Below are 22661 nucleotides of genomic sequence, written 5' to 3'. Positions count from 1 at the left end.
CCCCCATACTCCATTCGTATGTTAGGCTCCAGCTTTTAATCTTTGGTATGTATCAGAATCGCTTGTGGATATTTATTATAGATGTTCAGCTCACCCCAGAACTGCAAGTAGTTGAATTTAACAAGACCCCACGGGAGATTCTGATAACACTACAGTTTAGAAAATGAATGTTGAAAGATAGTCTCCCACTGGTCTCTTACTATTCAAAGTATGGTCCCTGGATTCTCAGGACCAGCAGCATTAGCTTTACCTGAAATCCTCACGCCAGACCTACTGAAGCTGACCTGCTGAAGCAGAATCTGTATTTTAACAAGATCTCCAGGTGATCTGTATGTAGGTGAAGTTGGAGAAGGCAGTGTTAATTGACTCCACTTTTTTTGTTGTTGTTTTTGTTTTTGTTTTTTTTAAGCCGGAGTCTTGCCCTGTCGCCAGGCTGGAGTGGCGCGATCTCGGCTTACTACAACCTCTGCCTCCCGGGTTCAAGCGATTCCCCTGCCGCAGTCTCCCAAGTAGCTGGGACTACAGGCGTGCGCCACCACTCCCGGCAAATTTTTTGTATTTTAGTAGAGACGGGGTTTCACCATTTTGGACACGATGGTCTCTATCTAGGACAGGACCTCAGGTGATCCGCCCACCTCGGCTTCCCAAAGTGCTGGGATTACAGGCGTAAGCTACCGTGCCCAGCCTTGACTACATATTTGAGGGTCAAAATGGAGACCTGCAATTCAGGGCTATAAGTTTTGGTTAGAGTAGGATAACATGCTGTGAACATTCTTATCTGGGAAGTTGAGTTTGAGGCACGCGGGGGATTGGGTCTTTTTAAGGAAGAGATTATGTTGGTGGCTCTCTAAATCTTTTGAGAATCCAGAGCTTTTCCTATTTTAAAGGATTCTCTCTCGTCATTCTTTCACTCCTTACCACTATAGAGGTGGTCTTAAAATAGATAACAATGTGGGGCATGAACTATAGTTGAAGAAAAAAGTTGCCTCTCCCACTTGGTTTTCACACAGAATATAAAAGTACTTGCCTATTTAAAGGAATATCTATGTATATATTATATGATGTATATAACATATATAATACACACATATATAATATGTGATGGATACGTGAAAGTTGTTTTGCCCTTCACTGGCATCCCTAGTCAGTAGTTGCTTGGGAATGACTTCCCACTGCCCTCTCAGCCACTTCCACTTGGCATTTGCTTTCTAGTATTCCCTTGCATCATTGTTGCAGTTCCTCTTGTTACCTGGAGTTTCTTCTTTCAACTCAGTAAAATTTCAAGAGTGGTCTGACAAAAAATCCTAACCATTTTTGCTTCTTAAGTATTGTAAATACTGCATCTCCATCTTCGAGTATGGCAGTTCTCAAACATTTGCTTTTGAGACATTGATGGACCTAAGTTACATGCTTCTGACTCACAGATGTTTGTGATTTCTAAATGACCGCTTCCTTTTTTCCCTACTTAGAGCTTAATTTGAGTGTCAGAGATAACTTTCAATCTTCACTTTCATTAAATGTGGAAGAACTTCGGTACTTTTCAAGTAAATCATCTCAGCACTTCACAGCTCTTCATAATATGTGAAGCTTTGTGGAATAAAGTTGTGTGGAACTTGTTATTGCGGTAGATAAATGGTCACTATTGTAGGAAGACTGGAGGAGTACCTATGAATTAGGGAAGGAGTGGATAATCTGGGTTTAAAAAGCCTGTCATAGCAAGCATGAGGAAAGGTGGTTATATGTTACTGTGGATGTAACTTATAGGGCCTCATGCCGTGATATGCTTAGACATGGTGCTCTTACGACATTTTTTCCTGTCAAATCAAATTTTAAAAAGCACCACTTGAAACAGTTTGTATTTACTCCTGACCGTCATTTAGTAGAAACTAACCAGGAGTTGACTGTAGAAATACCCTCGACGTCCCTCTGACTCTGGTCCCTCAAACCTAAGTGGAAAAATGTTCTTTCAATTTCCAGCAGTTTTATCACTTTAACTGCTATCTTCATTTTTGGAAATATCCTACTAGTTAATTTGCATGTTTTATACTTTTAGAGTTTTTTTTAATTATCTTTAAGCACTTTCATTTAAAAATAGTCATAATGTTTGTCAGTTGTATGTTATGCTTTTTCAGCTCCTCCAGAATTAGTAAGGTATTTTGTTTGGGTTTTTTTGTGGGGGTGTTGGAAAATGTCAAAATGATGGTGTGAATGCAGTGTTTGCTCCTTGAGTTTTTTGGGTTTTTTTTCCCTCCACGGGAGTTCAAGACTAGAGGGTGTTCCTTTTTTTTTTTTTTTTTTTTTTTTTTAATCAAGGAAGCAATATCCCCATCCCTATCCTTATCAGGGCTTACTTGCTTACTGACTTGGAATACTACTTTGGCTTATTTAGAGTAAGCATGGTAACTTGTGAGGTAGTACATACTTTAATTCCCTGACTGGGAAACTTGTGAAATTCTTGATCCCTTGTTCTACTTGACAAATGTGAATACCTGTAGTGTTTGAGATTGTGCTTGTTGGGTTCTTGGACCACCTGAGTTCAAATTACTGATCTAGTAGATTAAAAGTTTTAAATTCAGGACATACTTTTATTTCCATTTGGTTGACTTCTCAAATACGATGTTGCTGTGTTAGAGTTGTGAGTGTTGAAAAGTAATACATATGAAGAGTAGAAAATGAGCAATTTAAAAATTGATTATGTTTCTGGGAAAGTGATAGTTGTGGCCTGAAAGGAGTTTAGTTTTCTTGTTTCACTGTATCATAGTGAAATTGCCAACTGAACTTTATAAAGACACAAAATGGAGACTTAATTTCCTAGGGCTGTTGTACTAATGTATCAAAACCTGGGTGGCTTAAAACAATAGAAATTTACTGTCTCACAGTTCTAGAGGTCTAGCAAGGTGTCAGCAGGGCCGTTCTCTGATAGCTCTAGGGGGAGAACCCTTTACACTTTGCCGGAAATTTTCTTTCTTGGCTTATATTAGGTACATCACTCCAGTCACATGGCTGCCTTTTTCCTGTGTCTTCACATTGTCTTCCGGCTGCATCTTTCCAAATGTCCCCTTATTATGAGGACACTAGCCATATTGGATTAGGGCCCTAATGACTTTGTTTTAACTTAATTACCTCTCTAAAGACCCTATCTCAAAATGAAGTCACATTCTGAGGTACTGGGGGTTAGGACTTTAACAAAAAAATTTTGGCAGGGACGCAACTTAGCTCATAACAGTAGGTTTTACATTTCTTTTGTTAAATTTATTTCCTGATTACCTCTTTAAAAGACTGTTTCCAAATAAGGTCACATTCTCAAGTACCATGGATTAGGATTTCAACCCATAACCCTTACCAAAATATGGGTGGGTTGCAAATAATTTATTCACTATTCTTCCTGGAAGACTTCTTGATAAAACTTGATAATTCTTGCAGATGGATAGAATTAGAGAACTTCAGGCAAGTGAAGTAACATGAGCAAGAATTAGAATTATCCCTTCTTGGTTTTTTTTCTGCTTGACTTAAAAAATAAAAACCTACTGATAATGCTTTAGAAAGATAACATATTTGACTTAATGTGTTTTTTAAAAAAGTGAAACACTGAGCTGATGACTTAATGTCTTTATGAAAAATAAGGTCATAAAACAACTTTGAAAATTCACATTTCTTGAAGTTGATTCAAGCACTGATTAAAAATAAAACTTGATGAGAAATTAAATCTAGTTTAGAGTTTTTCTGTGTAGGTCATAAGGTCACAGCCACAATGAAACATTTTGGGATTTATTTATTTATTTATTTGTTTATTTTGAGACAGGGTCTCACTCTGTTGCCCAGACTTGAGTGCAATAGCATGATCATGGCTTACTGTAGCCATGACCTCCTGGGCTAAAGTGATCTGCCACCTCAGCCTCCTGAGTAGCTGGGACCACAGGCATGTACAATCACACCTGGCTACGTTTTTTATTTTATTATTTATTTTTATTTTTTGTAGAGATGGGGTTACCCATACTGGTCTGGAGCTCCTGGGCTCAAGTGATCCTCCCACCTTGACTTCCCAAAATGTTGGGATTACAGATGTGAGGCACGGAGCCCAGCCTCCCCCCACCACCTTTTTTTTTTTCTTTTTTGACAGTCTCCCTCTGTTGCCCAGGTTGGAGTGCAGTGGCGCAATCTCGGCTCACTGCAACCTCCACCTCTGGAGTTCAAGAGATTCTCTTGCCTCTGCCTCCTGAGTAGTGGGATTACAGGTGCGTACCACCACGCCCAGCTAATATTTTGTATTTCTAGTAGAGACGGGGTTTCACCATGTTGGTCAGGCTGGTCTCGAACTCCTGACCTCGTCATCTGCTCTTTTCGGCCTCCCAAAGTACTGAGATTACAGGCGTAAGCCACCGTGCCCGGCCCATTTTTTTTTTTGTTTTAATGGCTAGCAGTGTTCTCTATAGTGAATATGGAGTAATTATTAAGAATTTATGGCCGGGTGCGGTGGCTCACGCTGTAATCCCAGCACTTTGGGAGGTTGAGGTGGGTGGATCACGAGGTCAGGAGATCAAGACCATCCTGGCAAACACGGTGAAACCCCGTCTCTACTAAAAATACAAAAAAAAATTAGCCGGGCATGATCATGGGCACCTGTAGTCCCAGCTACTTCAGGGAGGCTGAGGCAGGAGAATGGTGTGAACCCGGGAGGAGGCGCTTGCAGTGAGCCAAGATCGTGCCACTGCCCTCCAGCCTGGGCGACAGAGTGAGACACCGTCTCAAAAAAAAAAAAAAGAGAGAGAGAATGTATTGGGGTCCAGAGAAGACACTGACATCAGAGGCCATTAAGTATTAAGAATGGTTTTAAGATCTCTAAATTGTAGTGCTATGGATTTTAAGTTTGGCTAGGACATTTGAGCAACTAAAAATGTAGTAAGATACATTTTAGAGAAGCATTTCACTATTCTTTCTTTATTTTCTAGTTGGAAAATGGATATACCTTATTTGATTATGATGTTGGACTGAATGATATAATTCAGCTGCTAGTTCGCCCAGACCCTGATCATCTTCCTGGCACATCTACACAGATTGAGGCTAAACCCTGTTCTAATAGTCCACCTAAAGTAAAGAAAGCTCCGAGGGTAGGACCTTCCAATCAGCCATCTACATCAGCTCGTGCCCGTCTTATTGATCCTGGCTTTGGAATATATAAGGTATGTTGTTTTCTTCAGACTTACTGTTGTGAGAATACAAATAAATTTATTTTCTGTTCAGGATGTTTTGAATAAGTAAACATTGATTGCCATTTGAAAGTAAAGATTGGGATGTTAATATCATAACTTTTAAAAGTAGTCTTTTAAAAATTGATATGAAATACGTAGACAAATGTACAAGATGTATATGTACAGTTTAAAGAGCAATAAAGGAAATACTTGGGTAATTGCACCAAGGTTAAGAAGTAGATTGATTTAAAATACTCTTTGTTTGTTTGTTTGTTTGTTTTTGATAACGGAGGGAGGCTTGCTCTGTCACCCAGGCTGGAGTGCAGTGGCGCACGCAATCTTGGCTCGCTATGACCTCTGCCTCCCAGGTTCAAGCAAATCTCCTGCCTTAGTCTCCTGATTAGCTGGGATCACAGACGTGCACCACCACACCCGGCTAATTTTTGTATTTTTAGTAGAAACAGGGTTTCACCGTGTAGGCTAGGCTAGTCTCGAACTCCTGACCTCAGGTGATCCGCCCACCTCAGCCTCCCAAAGTGCTGGAATTACGGGGGTGAGCCACCTCGCCCAGCCTTAAATACCTGTTTAAAGCCTCGTGTGTGTCCCTATCAGAACACTTCTCTCTGTCTCCCTAAGAGGTAAACTGCTTATTTTTTTATACTTTTTGTTTTTTATTTTTGCTACTTATGTATATTTCTCTAGGCAGTATGTTTTGTCTGTATTTGAATTTTATATAATGGAATTCTACTTTTTCTCAGCATTGAAAGATTCTCTGCATATGGCTGTGTTTTATTCCTTTTCACTATTATGTCATTCCATTTTATTAACATACCACGGTATATTTAATCCATAATTCATAGATATCTGGGCTGTTTCCAGTTTCATCTGTTTTAAACAGTGCTGTTTTGAACCTTCTGTTAACCTGGTGCATATGTTCAAGAATTTCTACCTAGGAATAGAAGTGCTAGTTGTTCACCCACAGGGTACTGCCAAACTACTGTACTTCGTTCCATTGGTCTGTTTGTCTATGTGTGTTCCTATTCTCTTGCCTCTGCCTCCTAAGTAGTGGGGTTACAGGCGCGTACCACCATGCCCTGCTAATTTTTGTATTTCCAGTAGAGACGGGATTTTACCATTTTGGTCAGGCTGGTCTCGAACTCCTGACCTCCTCGTCTGCCCTCCTCGGTCTCCCAAAGTGCTGGGATTACAGTTCTGAGTACTGTAGCCTTATAGAATGTTTGGATCTCCCTTTCTCCTATCTCCCCAATTTCTTTTCTCTTTCAGGGTCTCCTGGCTTTTAATATTTGCGTACAAAAACCGTAGAAATAGCATATAAAGCTCTACAAATCTGATGGGATTCTATGGAGATTGCATCTATAGATCAGCTTGGAGAATCGACATCTTTACAATGTTGAGTCTTTTAATTCATGAACATTAAAAGACTTGACTTCTCCATTAACTTAGATCTTTTCTTTTTTTGAGACAGGGTCTCGCTCTGTCACCCAGGCTCTAGTGCAGTGACGTGAACACGGCTCGCTGTAGCCTTGACCTGCTGGGGTCAAGTGATCTTCCTGCTCGGCCTCCCAAAGTGCTGGGATACAGGCGTGAGCCACCGTGCCCGGCTAACTTAGATCTTTGATATCTTAATTAGTTCTTTCTTTACATATTTAATATGTTGCTTTATTTCTGGTAGCTTTGTTTTTGATGCAATTATTATATATGGTTATCTTCTAAAATAGTAATCTGTTTGCTGATATAGAGAAATGAAATTGATTTATTTGGCTTTTGTAACCAGCAACCTTTTCAAATCTAATAAATTGTGTAGAAATAATCGAATGGCAGTTTTGCTTTATCCTTTCCTATCTTTGTAACTTCTTAATTCTTATCAGTTGGGATAAATGGGCACCTATACTGTTTTTCAAAGCATTTAAGACCAAAAAATTGGTAGATGAAGTAAATTATTCAAGATTATTCAAATGGAGATAATTTTAGATATATGGAAAAATGCCAACAGATCTACATATGTATATAGAAAGATTAAGAAGAGATAGAACCATGTTTCCAAAGAAAGTACCAGGCTTGGATGGCTGAATTGTTTTAAACCTATGAGGAGTAGATCATTATAATGTTACCTAAGTTGACCTACAACATAAAGAAGGAAAGCTTCCTATTGCTTTATAAATTGAGTTTAATACTGATACTAAAACATGACAAAAAGCACATCAGCTTCACTAACATTGACATAAAACCTAAGTTCTAGTCAGCAAATAGAATTACGGCTGTATTCGCTGATTTAAATTGCTTTTAAAAAATTATGGCTGCTTATTAAAAATATATTACTTTAAGCAAATATGGCTTGTCAGGATGTGGGGACAGTTCATTATTATAAAATGTTTCAATATAATTCATTGTACTAATAAGCCAAAGAAAACATATTAATGTAAAATGTTTTCTGCATTTAAATACAAATTTGAGTCATTAGTGATTTTTTTTTTTTTTTTAAAGAAAAGTCTTGGCCGGGCGTGGTGGCTCACACCTGTAATCCCAACACTTTGGGAGGCCGAGGCGGGTGGATCATGAGGTCAGGAGTTCAAGACCAGCCTGGCCAAGGTGGTGAAACCCCGTCTCTACTAAAAATACAAAAAATTAGCTGGACGCGATGGCAGGTGCCTGTAATCCCAGCTACTCCGGAGGCTGAGGCAGGAGAATTGCTTGAACTTGGAGGGCAGAGGTTGCAGTGAGCCAAGACCGTGCCACTGCACTCCAGCCTGGGCGACACAGTGAGACTCAGTATCAAAAAAAAAAAGGAACTCTTGATAAGAGGAATAGACAGAATAGGTTAATATTTTAAACCACATTCTATACCGGTATTCCCTTTAAAGACGAGCTAGACAAGGAAGCCAATTCATGCTTCCTTACTTGACATCTTTCTGGAAGTACTAGATAATGCAATTAGGCAAGAGAACAAAATAAAGTGTAAATATTAGAGAAGGCAAAGTTGCAGCCTATGGATACCTGGGAGAGCTGAGAAAATATTTTAGAAAGTTATGAGCAGTCACTAAAGTGGCTATCTTCAAAGTTAACATTGAGCTACTGATAGCTCAAGGAATTAATATGTGAATTAGAACAGGAAAAAAATTTGCAATAACAAAAGGTAGAATCTGGGAATAAGTTAAGACTTACGTAAATTAAAACAGTGCTATATAGTGGTCACAATTAAGAGAGAATTTTTAGCACTGAAAGCCAACTTGCCATTTTTTTCTATATTAATCTGATTTCATCCACCTTTTAAATACCAATACTTAATACATTTTTTACATTATTACTTTTTTATTTGTGTTACCACCTCCGTCATTACTTTTAAAATAAACTTATTTTAGAACAGTTTTAGATTTATAGCAAAATTGAAGATAGTAGACAGAGTTCCCATATATCCCACACCTAGTTTTCCCTCTTAAGATCTTAGTATGGTGTATTTGTTGAAATTAATGACCCATATTTTCTTAGCTTTTACCTCATGTCCTCTTTTTGTTCCAGAATCCCACTAGGATACTATACTGTGTGTAGTTTTTAAATCTCCTTTGACATTGACTGTGACAATTTCTTAGGATTTTTTTTTTTTTTCAATTACCGTGACCATTTTGAGGAGCTCTGGTCAGATATTTTGTAAAATCTCCCCCTATTAGGATTCATTTGTTTTCCTTATTTGTCTGGGTTTGTTTTGGGGAGGAAGACCGCAGAGGTATTTTCATCACGTATATAGGGCACATACTATCAGTATTCTATTTGCTAAGTATAACTTAGGTTTTACATGAATAATAACATTAACACTGATGTGAACCTTAATCATCTGGCTGGGGTAGTGTTTGTCAAGTTTCTCCACTATTAAACTACTCCCACACCTCCTTCCTGTCTTTCCATACTGTACTGTTTGAGAGAAAGTCACTGTATAGTCCACACTTAAGGAGTGGGAAGTTAATGTACTTCACTGCCTTGAGGGCAGAGTATCTACAAAAAATTAGTTAAAATTACTCAACATGGGAGGTGTATTTATTCAGACATTTACATCAGTATGAACTCATGATCAAATTGTTCCACTTTTGGCCTTTAGAAACTCGTTTATTTGATGGCTATGTCCCTTTGACATACCCCCATTATTGTGGGTGTTTTGTTTTTCTTAAGCATTATCTTACTTTCTGGCACTACAACATGCTTCAGGTACATCTTGTATATTTCCTGCTTCAGTCCTAGAATCAACCATTTCTCCAAGGTTCCCTGTTTCCTTTAATTGTCAAATGATAGAGGCCGGGCGCGGTGGCTCATGCCTGTAATCCCAGCACTTTGGGAGGCTGAGGAGGGTGGATCACTACAGGTCAGGAGTTTGAGATCAGCCTGGTGAACATGGTGAAACCCCATCTCTGCTGAAAATTTAAAAAAAAAAAAAAATTAGCTGGGCGTTGTGGCACATGCCTGTAATCCCAGCTACTCGGGAGGCTGAGGCAGGAGTATCACTTGAACCCAGGAAGCGGAGGTTACGGGGAGCCGAGATCGCGCCACTGCACTCCAAGCCTGGGTGAGTGAGACTTCGTCTCAAAGTAAATAAATTAAAAAAAAAAAAAAAAATCAAGATCTCGGCTCTAGGTATGCTTCTTACTGTTGGTGTGTCATTGCTTTTAGAGCCTTCAACAGACAGCAAGGAAATAATACATATTTGTACTAACCTGTGTATATATACATCTATGAATATTTATGTAACTATCTGTATATTAAGCTTACATTATTACTTTTCATCTTTGACCAGAGTTTAGAAGCTGCTGCTTTTGAATCGATTGTTTGGGCAGTGACAGGATGGATTTGCTTTCAAAGGAGGGCCAGTTTGTGTATCTGCACATCTGAGATTAATCAAAGTTCAGCAGTGTGGGTCAACTTCAATTTCTGTTTAGCAAACTTCTCAATACTCCACTATTCCTTCCTCTTCCCTCCACAATCTAATTCGGAAGAGCATCAGGAGAAATTACTTCTCTCAGGAGGTCTTTGCTTTTTATTTTCAGTGTTAGTGCTTTGGCTGTGAACTACAGAATTTAAACTCTATTTGACATCTCTTCTATTTCCTATTACTATGTGGTATAGATGTTAAAGACTTGAGCTTTGCCAGGAGACCTGGTTTCAAATTTCAGTTCAGCTGCTGCTTGGTTATACAAATTGGCAAGTAAATTTTACATTAAGGTTCCCTTTCCCCATTTAGGAGCACATTGGAATCTAGTAATAAAATTCTCAGAAGGTTGCTGTTCATACAATAATAAATTTAGAGCTGTGTTTAATCTTAGTTGAAGCTACTGTAGATTTATTTACTTTCTGGGGGATGAACCTTAGTAATTGTCATAGGTATTTGAAATTTTGACTGGTGCCTTTATATTTTTCAGATAGAAGTACATATTTCTGGATAGCTCATTCCATAAATAGGTGGATATCTAGCATATGTTTGTAATCGGTATTCTGCCTTCACAGAATTTTTATCACATACTGACTTGTTGACTAAACTGAAAACCATTTAGAAGCTGCTACTTTTGAAATGATTTGCTTTATTTTTATTTTATTTTATTTTTGAGATGGAATCTCACTCTGTTGCCCAGGCTGGAGTGCAGTGAGCCATCTCAGCTCACTGCCACCTCTGCCTCCTGGGTTCAAGCGATTCTACTGCTTCAGTCTCTTGAGTAGTTGGGATTACAGGCACCCGCCACCATGCCCAGCTAATTTTTGTACTTTCAGTAGAGACGAGATTTCACCATGTTGGCTAGGCTGGTCTTGAACTCCTGACCTCAGGTGATCACCTGCCTCGGCCTCCCAAAGTGCTGGGATTATAGGCATGAGCCATTGTGCCTGGCTTGAATTGGTTTGTTTTATATTTGCATTGGGTTTCTTGTATTTCCCATAGTGCAAGTCTGAGTAGTTAATATATAAAAACTTTTAAGTTGATTATAAGTCACTTAAAAATTGGGCGTTGTATTGCTTTTGTCTTGAATTCTTGGTTATGCCACTTGGTAAATATATTTTTTTTCGACATGTAGAGCTTTCTATAGTTGAAATTGCTTTATGGATGAGCAAACATTTTTGGACTTTTCCTTCTGACTGAAATATTCTTTGAACATCATGATAAGCAGGTACAAAGGATGAATTTTCAAATTAACTTTATTCGAAACTGGCATAGGTAAACATTTAAACAGTATGTTAAGATGAAATTTTAGGCCAGGCACAGTGGCTCACACCTGTAATCCCAGCACTTTGGGAGGTCGAGGCAGGCAGAGCACCTGAGGTCAGGCATTTGCAACCATCCTGGCCAACATGGCGAAACTCCGTCTCTACTGAAAATACAAAAATTAGCTGGCTGTGGTGGCGTACAACTAATCCCAGCTACTTGGGAGGCTGAGACGAGAGAATCACCTGAACCCAGGAGGCGGAGGTTTCAGTGAGCTTAGACCGCGCCACTGCACTCCTGCCTGGGCAACAGAGCAAGACCACATCTCAAAAAAAAGAAATTTTAATCTGAACTTATTTATTGCCCAATATCATTATTTTGCTCTATTTGATAACTGAGCAATATTTAACCAGTTTCAGATATTTTCATATGTTATTGCAAGAAACTAGATACCACTACTACATATGGAGAGCCTATGAAAGATTGTGCAGAGGCTGGGTCCATCCATTCACATTATATGTGCATTTAACATAAATTGAATCACACTGGGTCTAGATTGGGAACTAATTTTCTGAAGCAAGATGGACATTCGAACCTAAGTTCGTTTTAATTTTGGTTTTTGTGTATGGAAGCTTTTTATGATGCCAGAAAGATCGTACTTTCAAATGGCTGTCATCCTGGCCTAAATAATGACTGTTTAGAATGATGATGGTAAGCCTTTACAGTTTAGCTGAGCATGTGGCACTGTTAAACTTCTTACATGTTTTCTTATGCTCATTGTATAATAGAAAGTACTGGAAAGAGGAGAATTATCATTGATATCTTCTTATTTCTTTTGTCCACAGTACAGTTCTTGATGTTTAACGTTTTTGATTATGAAATGTATTAGACAATACAAAGAGCACGATCACTGTCTATAAACACCATCCAAGTTATGAAATAGAATAACAATACTCCCAGGAACTTACCAGGTGCCTCCTTCCTGATTATAACTCCCTCTTCCCTAGTTGTAACTGCTACCCAGACTTCTATGGTAATCATTTCTTTGTTCTTTACTAACTTTCTTATTAATATTAACCTTTAACAACCTATTAATAATCTTTAACTTATTTATGCAACCCTAATCCCTAATTTTCTGGTTTCTGAACTTCATGTAAATGGAACCATATTGCTTTTGCTTTTTTTTTTTTTTTTTTTTTTTTTTGGAACGATCTCATTCTGTCACTTGGCTGGAGTGCAGCCCCAACCTTCTGGGCTTAAGCGATCCTGCTGCCTCAGCTTCCTGAGTAACCGGGACTACAGGTCTGTGCCACCATACCCAGCTAATTTTCAGTTTTTCGTAGAGACAGAGTTTCACTATGTTGTCCAGGCTGGTCTTGAACTCCTGGGTTCAAACAGTCCTCCTGCCACTTCCTCCCAAAGTGCTGGGATTACAGTGTGAGCCATCACACCCAGCCCTGCATTTTAAAATTTGTGATTAAAGAAAGATGGGGCCGAGTGTGGTGGCTCATGCCTGTAATCCCAGCACTTTGGGAGGTGGAGGACAAGTGGATCACTTGAGGTCAGGAATTCGAGACCAGCCTGGCCAACATGGTGAAACCCCATCTCTGCTAAAAATATAAAAGGTTAGCCACTATGGTGGTGGATACCTGTAATCCCAGCTACTCAGGAGGCTGAAGCAGGAGAATTGCTTGTACCTGGGAGGCAGAGGTTGCAGTGAGCCAACATCACACCACTGCACTCCAGCCTGGGCAACAGAGCAAGACTCTGTCTCAGGAAAAAAAAAAAGGAAGATGGTACAATGAGAGAACAATTTTCAGAGTTGGAGAACCTGTATTCTCAGCTTAACTCCCACATTTTTTACCTGTGTATCTCTTGAGCAAATGTATTTCATGTCTGGACCTCATTAGAAAATGGGAATTATTGTATATTATAATTAAAGGAGGTAAAGTATGTAATGGTAAACAGCTAATGTTTACCAGCAGTATGGTAATAAGACTATACTCTGAGGTTTTTGTGTTTTTTTTTTGTTTCTGTTTCTTTTAGACAGAGTCTTGCACTGTCATGCAGGCTGGAGTATAGTGGCAGGATCCACGCCTGTCTAGTTTTTGTGTTTTTTAGTAGAGATGGGGGTTTTTGCCATGTTGGCCAGACTGGTCTCGAACTCCAGACCTCAGGTGCTCCACCTGCCTCGGCCTCCCGAAGTGCTGGAATTACAGGCATGAGCCACTGCACCCGGGCTATACTCTGAGTTTTAATGAGTCTTAACATTGAACGTATATACTTAGTAAGGAGACAGTTCTTTCATTTGTGTGTACTATATGCTTGCTGGGTTGGCACGTTACATGAATTTTCTCACTTTATTTCAAATACACTGCAAGATGCTGGGACAAATTAAGTAACTTGTTCATGGTTACACTTAGTGGGTGATAGATGAAGAACTTGAACCTAGGTTTACCTGCAGAGCTGGAGTGTTTTCTGCAAAACAAATGGTACCTAGCATATAGTAAAACCATCAAATATTTGCTGTTGGTATTTTCTTTTTTTAATGATTGCCCCTTGCCTCCCATACTTCAGGTTTTAAAAATATTAGATATTTGGACAGGGGAAACTTTTTGTCTAAATGTGGCTTTTCTTTTTTTGAAATGGAGGTTTACTCTTTTTGCCCTGAAGTGCAATGGCACAATCTTGGCCCATTACAACCTCCACCTCCTGGTTCAAGTGATTGTCCTGCCTCAGCCTCCCAAGTAGCTGGGATTACAGGTGCATGCCACCATGCCTGGCTAATTTTGTACTTTTAGTAGAGACAGGGTTTCGCCATGTTTGCCAGGCTGGTCTTGAACTCCTGACCTCAGGTGATCCACCCACCCTGGCCCCCTAAACTGCTGGGATTACAGGCGTGAGCCCCTGTGCCTGGCCCTTAATGTGGCTATATCTTTGATGTGAATGAATGCAGCTCTTAAGTGTAGAATTATGTGGTTGGCTTAAACTTTTTTTTAGCTTTTTAGTTCAACTCCTCTCCTCCCCATATTAATCTTTTAAAAATAATTGTATATTTTATGATGTTTTGACATCTTTGGGGGCCTTACTGGCTGAGGAGAGACTGCCCTTCTTCCTAGGGCTAGCTTATTCCTAGAGATAGTAAACAGCTGATCAGTGAGCCTGCCTTTTATATACAAAAACATCTAATCCCGAATCCATGCACTTAACTACCTCCCTTATCTAACTCTTAAACACCAAGCCAATATTCCGCCCTGATCACCCACAGCCAGGTACCAAACAACTAGAGGCCACCCCTACAATCCAAAGCCCACTGACATTATTCAAACTAGCCGTCTTGTTTCCCCTGCCTTGCCTTTCCCATGGAAAACACAATAAAGGCTCTGGGCCCTAATTTTCCCCTGTTCCCTCTGCCTCCTGACCAAACCTAGTGCTTTCCTATATTTCCCCTTCTCTTGGGGAATGAGTAATTCTTCTTTCAGTGGCATTGGCTTCTCCATGTTGTCACTTAGTTACATCAATAAATTAAAATCTCATGAGTATAATTCAGATGCTCCCACATAGGCAAATTCTGTTTTCCTCTTTTGTCTGCTATTTTGCTACTCCTTTAGCTAATTACTTCAGTTCTTAATTTGTACTAGATTACTTAGTTACCATGGCAGGGTCTTCTGTGTTCATATTAATCATACAGGCCTAAGTATTTTTCCTCTGAACTGCCTTTAAAATCCAGGCTTTATAACACAGCTTTAACATCTTGCATGCATCTTGGCCTATTCAAATTTTGCTTGACTTAGTATGTCTATCCAATGTGCAGAAAGTTTTGAATTTAAGAGCATTTCTGTCCCCACCCAGTTTATGTGCATTTCTGTGAGTGCTTACTCACAGCAATCAATACTTAGTAGGGTACTTACTATATTTAGTAGGATAATTCTTTTTTTTGGCCAGGCAGGGTGCCTTGTGCATGTAATCTCAGCACTATGAGAGACCAAGGAAAGAGGATTGTTTGAGGCCAGGAGTTCAAAACCAGCCTGGGCAACATAGCAAACTCTGTCTCTACAAGAAGTAACATTAGCTAGGTGTGGTGGCATATACCTGTAGTCCTAGCTGCTCAGGAGTTTGAGTTCAGGAGTAGGAGGCTGCGGTGAGCTGTGATCACACCACTGCATCCAGCCTGGGCAGCAGATAGCCTGTCTTAAAAAAAAAAAAAAAAAAATTCTTATGTCCAGTTGTAAATCTAGGTTTACTATATTCAAAGAATGCCCTACCTTTGTGAGCTGATATGTTCTATGTGTTGATGTTCAAGCAATGGCAGCATTTTGAGGTTGATTTAGGTGTCTGTTAACTTTAGTTTATTGTTAGATGTTAAGGTAGCCAGCTATTAGATCTGCCTGCTAGTATCTTACATTTGATAGGCAAATTCAGTACTTCATTTGTGCCGCCTCGTGTTCCTTAGTAAGGTTGATATAGCTTAATGTGTTTTTGCTGTTACCATTTTAGTATCAACTATATGCTGCATTCTCTGCTATGCAACATTTTTATAGTAATATATGAAACTTACATTTTGATTTGCTGCGACAGAGTGGTAACCTCAGTTTATTCTCCCAAGTATGATGGACCTTAACATTGATTATTTTCATTTTTACTGTGTTGTCTACAAGAGACTAAATATCTTTAAATTTGTCAGTGACTAGTATGGGAGAAATGAGCCTATGTTTATTTAATACATGAATTAATTTATGTAATGTATAACATGCTCCATCTCTGATTGTTTGTCATACCCAGCATGGTTGGCTCTTAGGTTTTTATTTTTTCCTAAACTGTTCGTTCTTGTGTAATATTAAACTTTATGTCTTTCAAGCTATTTCATTGCTACCATGTTCATTACATACACTGCCTTTGGTCAAATGTACCTCTTCCGGTAGTGACAGTTGATAGTTTTTGTTTAGTCTGTATTCTTTCTACCTTCTGTCAGTTTGTGGTTTGAAACCTTTTTATATTTTCAGTAACTTATTTCTAAGTTCCTCACTTACCTTTGAAGTTCCTGTATACCTGTCTTGTCATTTATATCAAGGTTCATGGTATGATGGCAAGAACATAAGCTTCAAAGTCAAGATGTCTTCAAATCCTAACCTTACATTTCATTAGCTTTAACCTCGAGGAAGTTAATTTCTCAGAGCCTTTGTTTCCGTATTTTGTAAAATAGGAATTAAACTTGTTACGGTTAGACATATCTAAGTAAAGAACCTTGCATAATATCTGGCATACTCATATTTAACTTACTTCTCCCACGAGGTATGCCATCTATTAGACACTTTAAGAGTGGTGTCTTCTCCCTTCAAGGAAAAGATAACTTGATGAAAATAGTGATCTTGTGTTGATTTCATTTTTTCCTTTTTAAGGGCTTACAAAGAAAGTTGAAGGAATTTCTCTTGGTTATTGTCCTGAAAGGGCTCTGGCCATTTTTTTTTTTCTTTTTGAGGCAGAGTCTTGCTATATTGCCCAGACTGGAGTGCACTGGCACGATCTCCGTTCACTGCAACCTCCACCTCCCGGGTTCAAGTGATTCTCCTGCCTTAGCCTCCTGAATAGCTGGGATTACAAGCATGCTCCACCACGCCTGGCTAATTTTTGTATTTTTAGTAGAGACGGGGTTTCACTATGTTGGCCAGGCTGGTCTTGACCTCAAGTGATCTGCCCCTGCCTTGGCCTCCCAAAGTGCTGGGATTACAGTGTGAGCCACCATGCCTGGCCTGATCTTTTAAACAGCGTTTAAAAGGAGAAGATTTGTTTTTTAAACCTTTCATTTCATAACTCTTAATTCTCTGATACACCTGTTTTTTAATACTCCTTCCTTTTGTCAGATTGCATGGGTTAGTTGTGGATCAGCCACTGGAATTGACTACATCCATTTTGTGTCTTACAGCCCTGTTCATTTTTATATTTTATCTTTGTTCTTTGAGGTGGTAGATAAATGTATTTGCCTGGTGAGTTACTAACTAGTGATCGAACTTCACCATTTTGTATAGATGGGTTCATTAGACTCTTTTTTTTATTGTGCATAATTCTCTCATTTTCAAGTTTTGTTTTCTTTTTAATACTTTACTGTTTTCTGGTTGGACTGTGTAAGTTATCTTCAGGATTATGAAGGAATTAATGGAACAGATTAGTCATATTAGCTTAAAGTCCTGGCTTTTCATTAGTGTCATTCTTACTGGATGACTTGCAAGAATGACCCTTAGGTACAAAAGAATTATATTTTCAAAAGTCTAGTGTATACGTCAGTAAGGCGTAAAGAAAACACCTATTTCATTGAAGGAAATCAGGAAGAAAGTTAGTTTTCATCTTAGTCAATAGATTTAAGATAGCACAAATCAGAAAGAATAGTTCTGATCTAATCTTGTGAACCACTTTAAACATGAGTAGCTGCAAATATTGTTTACCATGATAACCCACAAATAACTTGAGTTACATTAAGGTTTTTGAAGCAGTAGACAAAATTAAGCTTCATTAACTGATTTTAAACTTTTTTTAGGTAAATGAATTGGTGGATGCCAGAGATGTCGGCCTTGGTGCTTGGTTTGAAGCACACATACATAGTGTTACTAGAGCTTCTGATGGACAGTCACGTGGCAAAACTCCACTGAAGAATGGCAGTTCTTGTAAAAGGACTAATGGAAATATAAAGCATAAATCCAAAGAGAACACAAATAAATTGGACAGTGTACCCTCTACGTCTAATTCAGACTGTGTTGCTGCTGATGAAGACGTTATTTACCATATCCAGTATGATGAGTAAGTGCTCAAGCTATTGAGGACTTTATTCATATTTTCATTTGTAGAAACCAAAGCCTTCTATTTCAAGATTATTTTAAATAGTCTTTCTGAAGAAATCCTTTAGAGGTTATGTTCATTTGTTACTTTTTGGTTTTGGTGGTTGTACTCTAATTTAAAGGTCCTTTTAGCTCTCGATTATCTCTGGTTCTTAAGTGGTTTATTTTTTAGTATCACAATACTGGCTTAATTTGGGGTGTATGGGTTTCTGTTTGTCTTTTTCTCTATTAGGTGGGCTTTTTTTGAGATGGTCTCTCTGTCGCCCAAGTTGGAGTGCTGAATGGCACGATCTCGCCTCACTGCAACCTCAGCCTCCTGGGTTCAAGTGATTCTCCTGCCTCAGCCTCCCAAGTAGCTGGGATTACAGGTGCATATCACTACGCCTGATTAATTCTTGTATTTTTAGTAGAGATGGGGTTTCATCATGTTGGCCAGACTGGTCTCAAACAGCTGACCTCAAGTGATCTGCCCCCCTTGGCCTCCCAAAGTGCTGGGATTACAGGGGTGAGCCACTGCGCCTGGCCTCTATTAGGTATTTTGATATGTATTTTAACAGTATTTTGGAAACTGTATTTTATAATATGTAGTGTAATAGCATTAGAGTGACATCTATATGTGTATGTTGTGGGGCGTGGGGACCGGGTCTCACTTTGTTGCACATACTGGAGTACAGCAATTTGATCCTGGCTCGCTGCAATCTCTGCCTCCTGGGCTCAAGCGATCTTCCCACCTTAGCCTCCCAAGTAGCTGAGAATATAGGCATATGTATTACCATGTTTGACTAGTTTTTTTTTTTTTTAATTTTAGTTTTGAGACAGATTCTCACTCTGTCACTCAGGCTGGGAGTACAGTGATGCAACCTCCACCTCCCCAGGTTCAAGCTAGTCTCCTGCCTCAGCCTCCCGAGTAGCTAGCATTAGAGGCGCGCACCACCATGCCTGGCTAATTTTTGTATTTTTACTAGACATGGGGTTTCACCATGTTGGCCAGGCTGGTCGCAAACTCCTGATCTCAGGTGATCTGCCTGCCTCAGCTTTCCAAAGTGCTGGGATTACAGGCGTAAGCCACCACACCTGGCCGGCTAATTTTTTTGTAGAGATGTGGTCTCACTGTATTGTCCAGGCTGGTGTTGAACTCCTGGGCTCAAGTGATCCTCCCTCCTCAGCCTTCCTGAGTGTTGGGATTAAAGGCGTGAGCCACTGTGCCCAGTGCAAGATTTTTTTTAAACAGCTTTTTATTGAGATAGTTCACATACAATTTACCTGTTTAAAGAGTATAATTCGTTGTCTTTGACGTACTACCACAAACTAATTTTAGAACAACCCCCCAAAAAGAAATCTCATATTGATTATCAGTCACTCCCCAATCCCACTTCCCCAAGATAATAGGATTTATTTATTTATTTATTTAGAGACAGAGTCTTGCTCTGTCACCCAGGCTGGAGTTCAGTGGTGCGATCTTGGCTCACTGCAACCTCTGCCTTTCAGGTTGAAGCGATTCTGCTACCTCAGCCTCCTGAGTAGCTGGGGGCTACAGGTGCTTGGTACCACACCGGGCTAATTCTTCTATTTTTTAGTAGAGACAGGGTTTCGCTGTGTTGGCCAGGGTGGTCTCGAACTCCTGACCTCAAGTGATCCACCCACCTTGGCCTCCCAAAATGCTGGGATTACAGGCCTGAGCCACCACGACCGGCCCAAAATAGGTTTTAAACTGTTAGGATGGAAGTGGTATTAAGAACTTGTCTTGAGGGTTTAGATTCTGACAGTAAACTATTGTCTTTATCCATTTAAAAAATTGTAGTACGAAAGTTACTGTTGGGACAGATTTAGTATATTAAACACACTAAATGACCTTAAGTCACTAATCAAGTAATACATTAATATGTATGGAAAATATTATGCTACCAAATTCTTAACAAGTACGAGTTCGAAATCCTAGAACGCTTATCATTTTTCATACCACAAAACAGTATAACAACACTTCAGTATTCAGATTTCCAGGATATCTGGAAATAAATCAAAAGTAGATCCCTTTAATCTTTACTTTTCTGGTACTTATTGCGCTTGTGGCTAAGCGGCCAACACTGCTTACTTGACATGGTAGATGGTAATAGTACCAACGATTATCTGAGTATTTAGATCTGGGATTGGCCAGAACTGAACTGAGGCTGGGGTAGAAAGGGGTTGAAGTTGTTGTATTAATAGTAAGTGGTCTCTGGGTTTATAATGCTGTGTCAAAAGAGGTAAATAAGTAGAATGTTTTAAGTTCTTGAGATTTATTGTGGAAAGGGGAGAAACAATTAGGAAAACTACTACCTTGAATCTGATTCTGGCCAATAAGAGTTATTGTTTGGCAAATAATATTATGCAGAATGGCACAACATAGACATAGAATAAGGAACTTTAAATAGTGAACTAAGGCTTATTAAATTTTACAGTTTTAGGGGCTTGTAAAGTTGCTTTTGAAGTAAGACTATCCAGTGGATAGGACCTACCCTTCAGTTTGGTGTATCTTAGAGCACAAAACACAGTACCTTAGCATATATTTGGCAGCTTTTTTTGTCAGTTAGAATGAATGTTAAGTAAAGGGGAATCTAAATCCAACATGTGTGAAAAGACTAAAATTACCTGCCCTAAATAATTTTACGTGATGGAATTAAATGTTTCAATGCTGGCAACTTAAACATAACGATAGCTGAACTTTCTTTGAAAAATGAAAGATAACAGAAGCTTAGTAACAGGTAAATGTCACCTCTTTAAAAAGAGGAAAGGACTATATAAAATATGAGATGTATAACATAAATAAGCTCCTGGATAAAAGAATCATTATGAGCCCGATATGGTTGTGATAGAAAGCATGTTAAAGTTTCATTCTTCGTGATCATTAGAAAAATGAATTATAAAATATAATGAAGTACATGTTGATTTCAGTAAGTTATCAAACAAGTTCTTCTTTGAATGGAGGATGCATTGAAGAAAGCTGATATAGCCTAACAGTAGTAATAAGCAGATTTTTTATTTTATTATTATTATTTTTTAGACAGAGTCTCGTTCTGTTGCTCAGGCTGGAGTGCAGTGGCACGATCTCGGCTCGCTGCAACCTCTGCCTTGCAGGTTCAAGCGATTCTCCTGCCTCAGCCTCATGAGTACCTGGGATGACAGGTGCCTGCCACCACGCCTGGCTAACTTTTGTATCTTTAGTAGATACGGGGTTTCACCATGTTGGTCAGGCTGGTCTTGAACTCTGGACCTCAGGTGATCCACCTACCTCAACCTCCCAAAGTGCTGGGATTACAGGTATGAGCCACTGCACCTGGCCAGATTTTTTTATTGAGTAGTAAGCTCCAAGTGAGTCGATAGAATGTGGTTGTCATATAGTTATGCTGTAAACCTGTTTTGCTTTATTTTATTTATTTATTTTTGAGACAGAGTCTTGCACTGTGGCCCAGGCTGGAGTGCAGTGGTGCGATCTCAGCTCACTGCAAGCTCCACTTCCTGGTTGCAAGCAATTCTCGTGCCTCAGCCTCACAAGAAGCTAGGATTATAGGCATGCACCACCACACCTGGCTAATGTTTGTATTTTTAGTTGAGGCTGGGTTTCACCACGTTGGCCAAGGTGGTCTTGAATTCCTGATCTCACACACCCACCTTAGCCTCCCAAAGTGCGAGATTACAGGTGTGAGCCACCACACCCGGCTAGTTTCATTAGAAGTAAGATACCTAGTACAAACCAGATGATGCTGCTGTTGTACTGGACTGGCTATTCCCTACTAGGAATATTGTCCTCCTACTCCCATGCCTTAAAAACAATACCATCAGGACCTGGTGCATGTTCAGAGTAGGACTCAAAATGTAAAACTACAGTGAAGAGTAGCCAAAAAAACTAAATACTTAGCTTGAAAGACCTGGATTATGATAGTTCCCGTATTGTAAAAGGTCTTAGAAGAGATTTCTGTGTAACACAGAAGGGAAGTTTCAGGATAACCTAAACTTCCTACCAGTCAAATCTCTCTGAAGATGGAGAATGGTCTGCCTTGAGAAGTAGCCAGTAAACTAGCATTGGCCATTTTCAACCATAGTTGGGAAGACTTATTGGAGATGATGCACTGCAAAGAGAATCTATGAAGTTAGTAATTGTATTAGATGACCTGTAATGACAGCATGTCATTTTTACCTCTAAGCCAGTGTCTCTCAAAGTCACATTTTTGTACTTTAACTAAATAGGCTTTAAGTACTTATAGGTTACCATCCCATTGCATTTATGGCTTTATGGTATTTCTCTCAAAGAACTACTTTTTCATTTTTCTCCTAGAGTGATAAGCATTATTTGGCAAACCTGTGCACAATTGTGTCTGCAAACCTCTTGAGTGTAGCAGTGTAGTTTGAACAAGCTGTCATTTAGCAAAAGCAGGGAGATGTATTGTACATGAGATGAAAGAAACCTGC

The 22661-nt window shown here is 39.2% G+C and overlaps 1 protein-coding gene across 2 annotated transcripts in view; it reads left to right on the top strand.

Moving 5' to 3' along the window:
• The window catches only part of UHRF2 (ubiquitin like with PHD and ring finger domains 2), a 93691-nt gene that overhangs the window by 2603 nt on the left and 68427 nt on the right, over positions 1 to 22661 (top strand). For both annotated transcript variants that reach the window (XR_010148980.1, XM_001142916.8), the window contains exons 2-3: positions 4950 to 5180; positions 17918 to 18177. Coding sequence is in view for 1 of the 2 variants with exons in the window: in XM_001142916.8 (XP_001142916.3) it covers positions 4950 to 5180; positions 17918 to 18177 (491 nt within the window). In the remaining variant the exon portion in view is untranslated. The remainder of the gene's footprint in view (positions 1 to 4949; positions 5181 to 17917; positions 18178 to 22661) is intronic.

This window comes from Pan troglodytes, chromosome 11 (assembly GCF_028858775.2).
Source record: "Pan troglodytes isolate AG18354 chromosome 11, NHGRI_mPanTro3-v2.0_pri, whole genome shotgun sequence".
Taxonomy (NCBI): domain Eukaryota; kingdom Metazoa; phylum Chordata; class Mammalia; order Primates; family Hominidae; genus Pan; species Pan troglodytes.
Note: the sequence above shows the minus strand (reverse complement) of the source record. Positions and strands in the feature narration are given on the sequence as shown.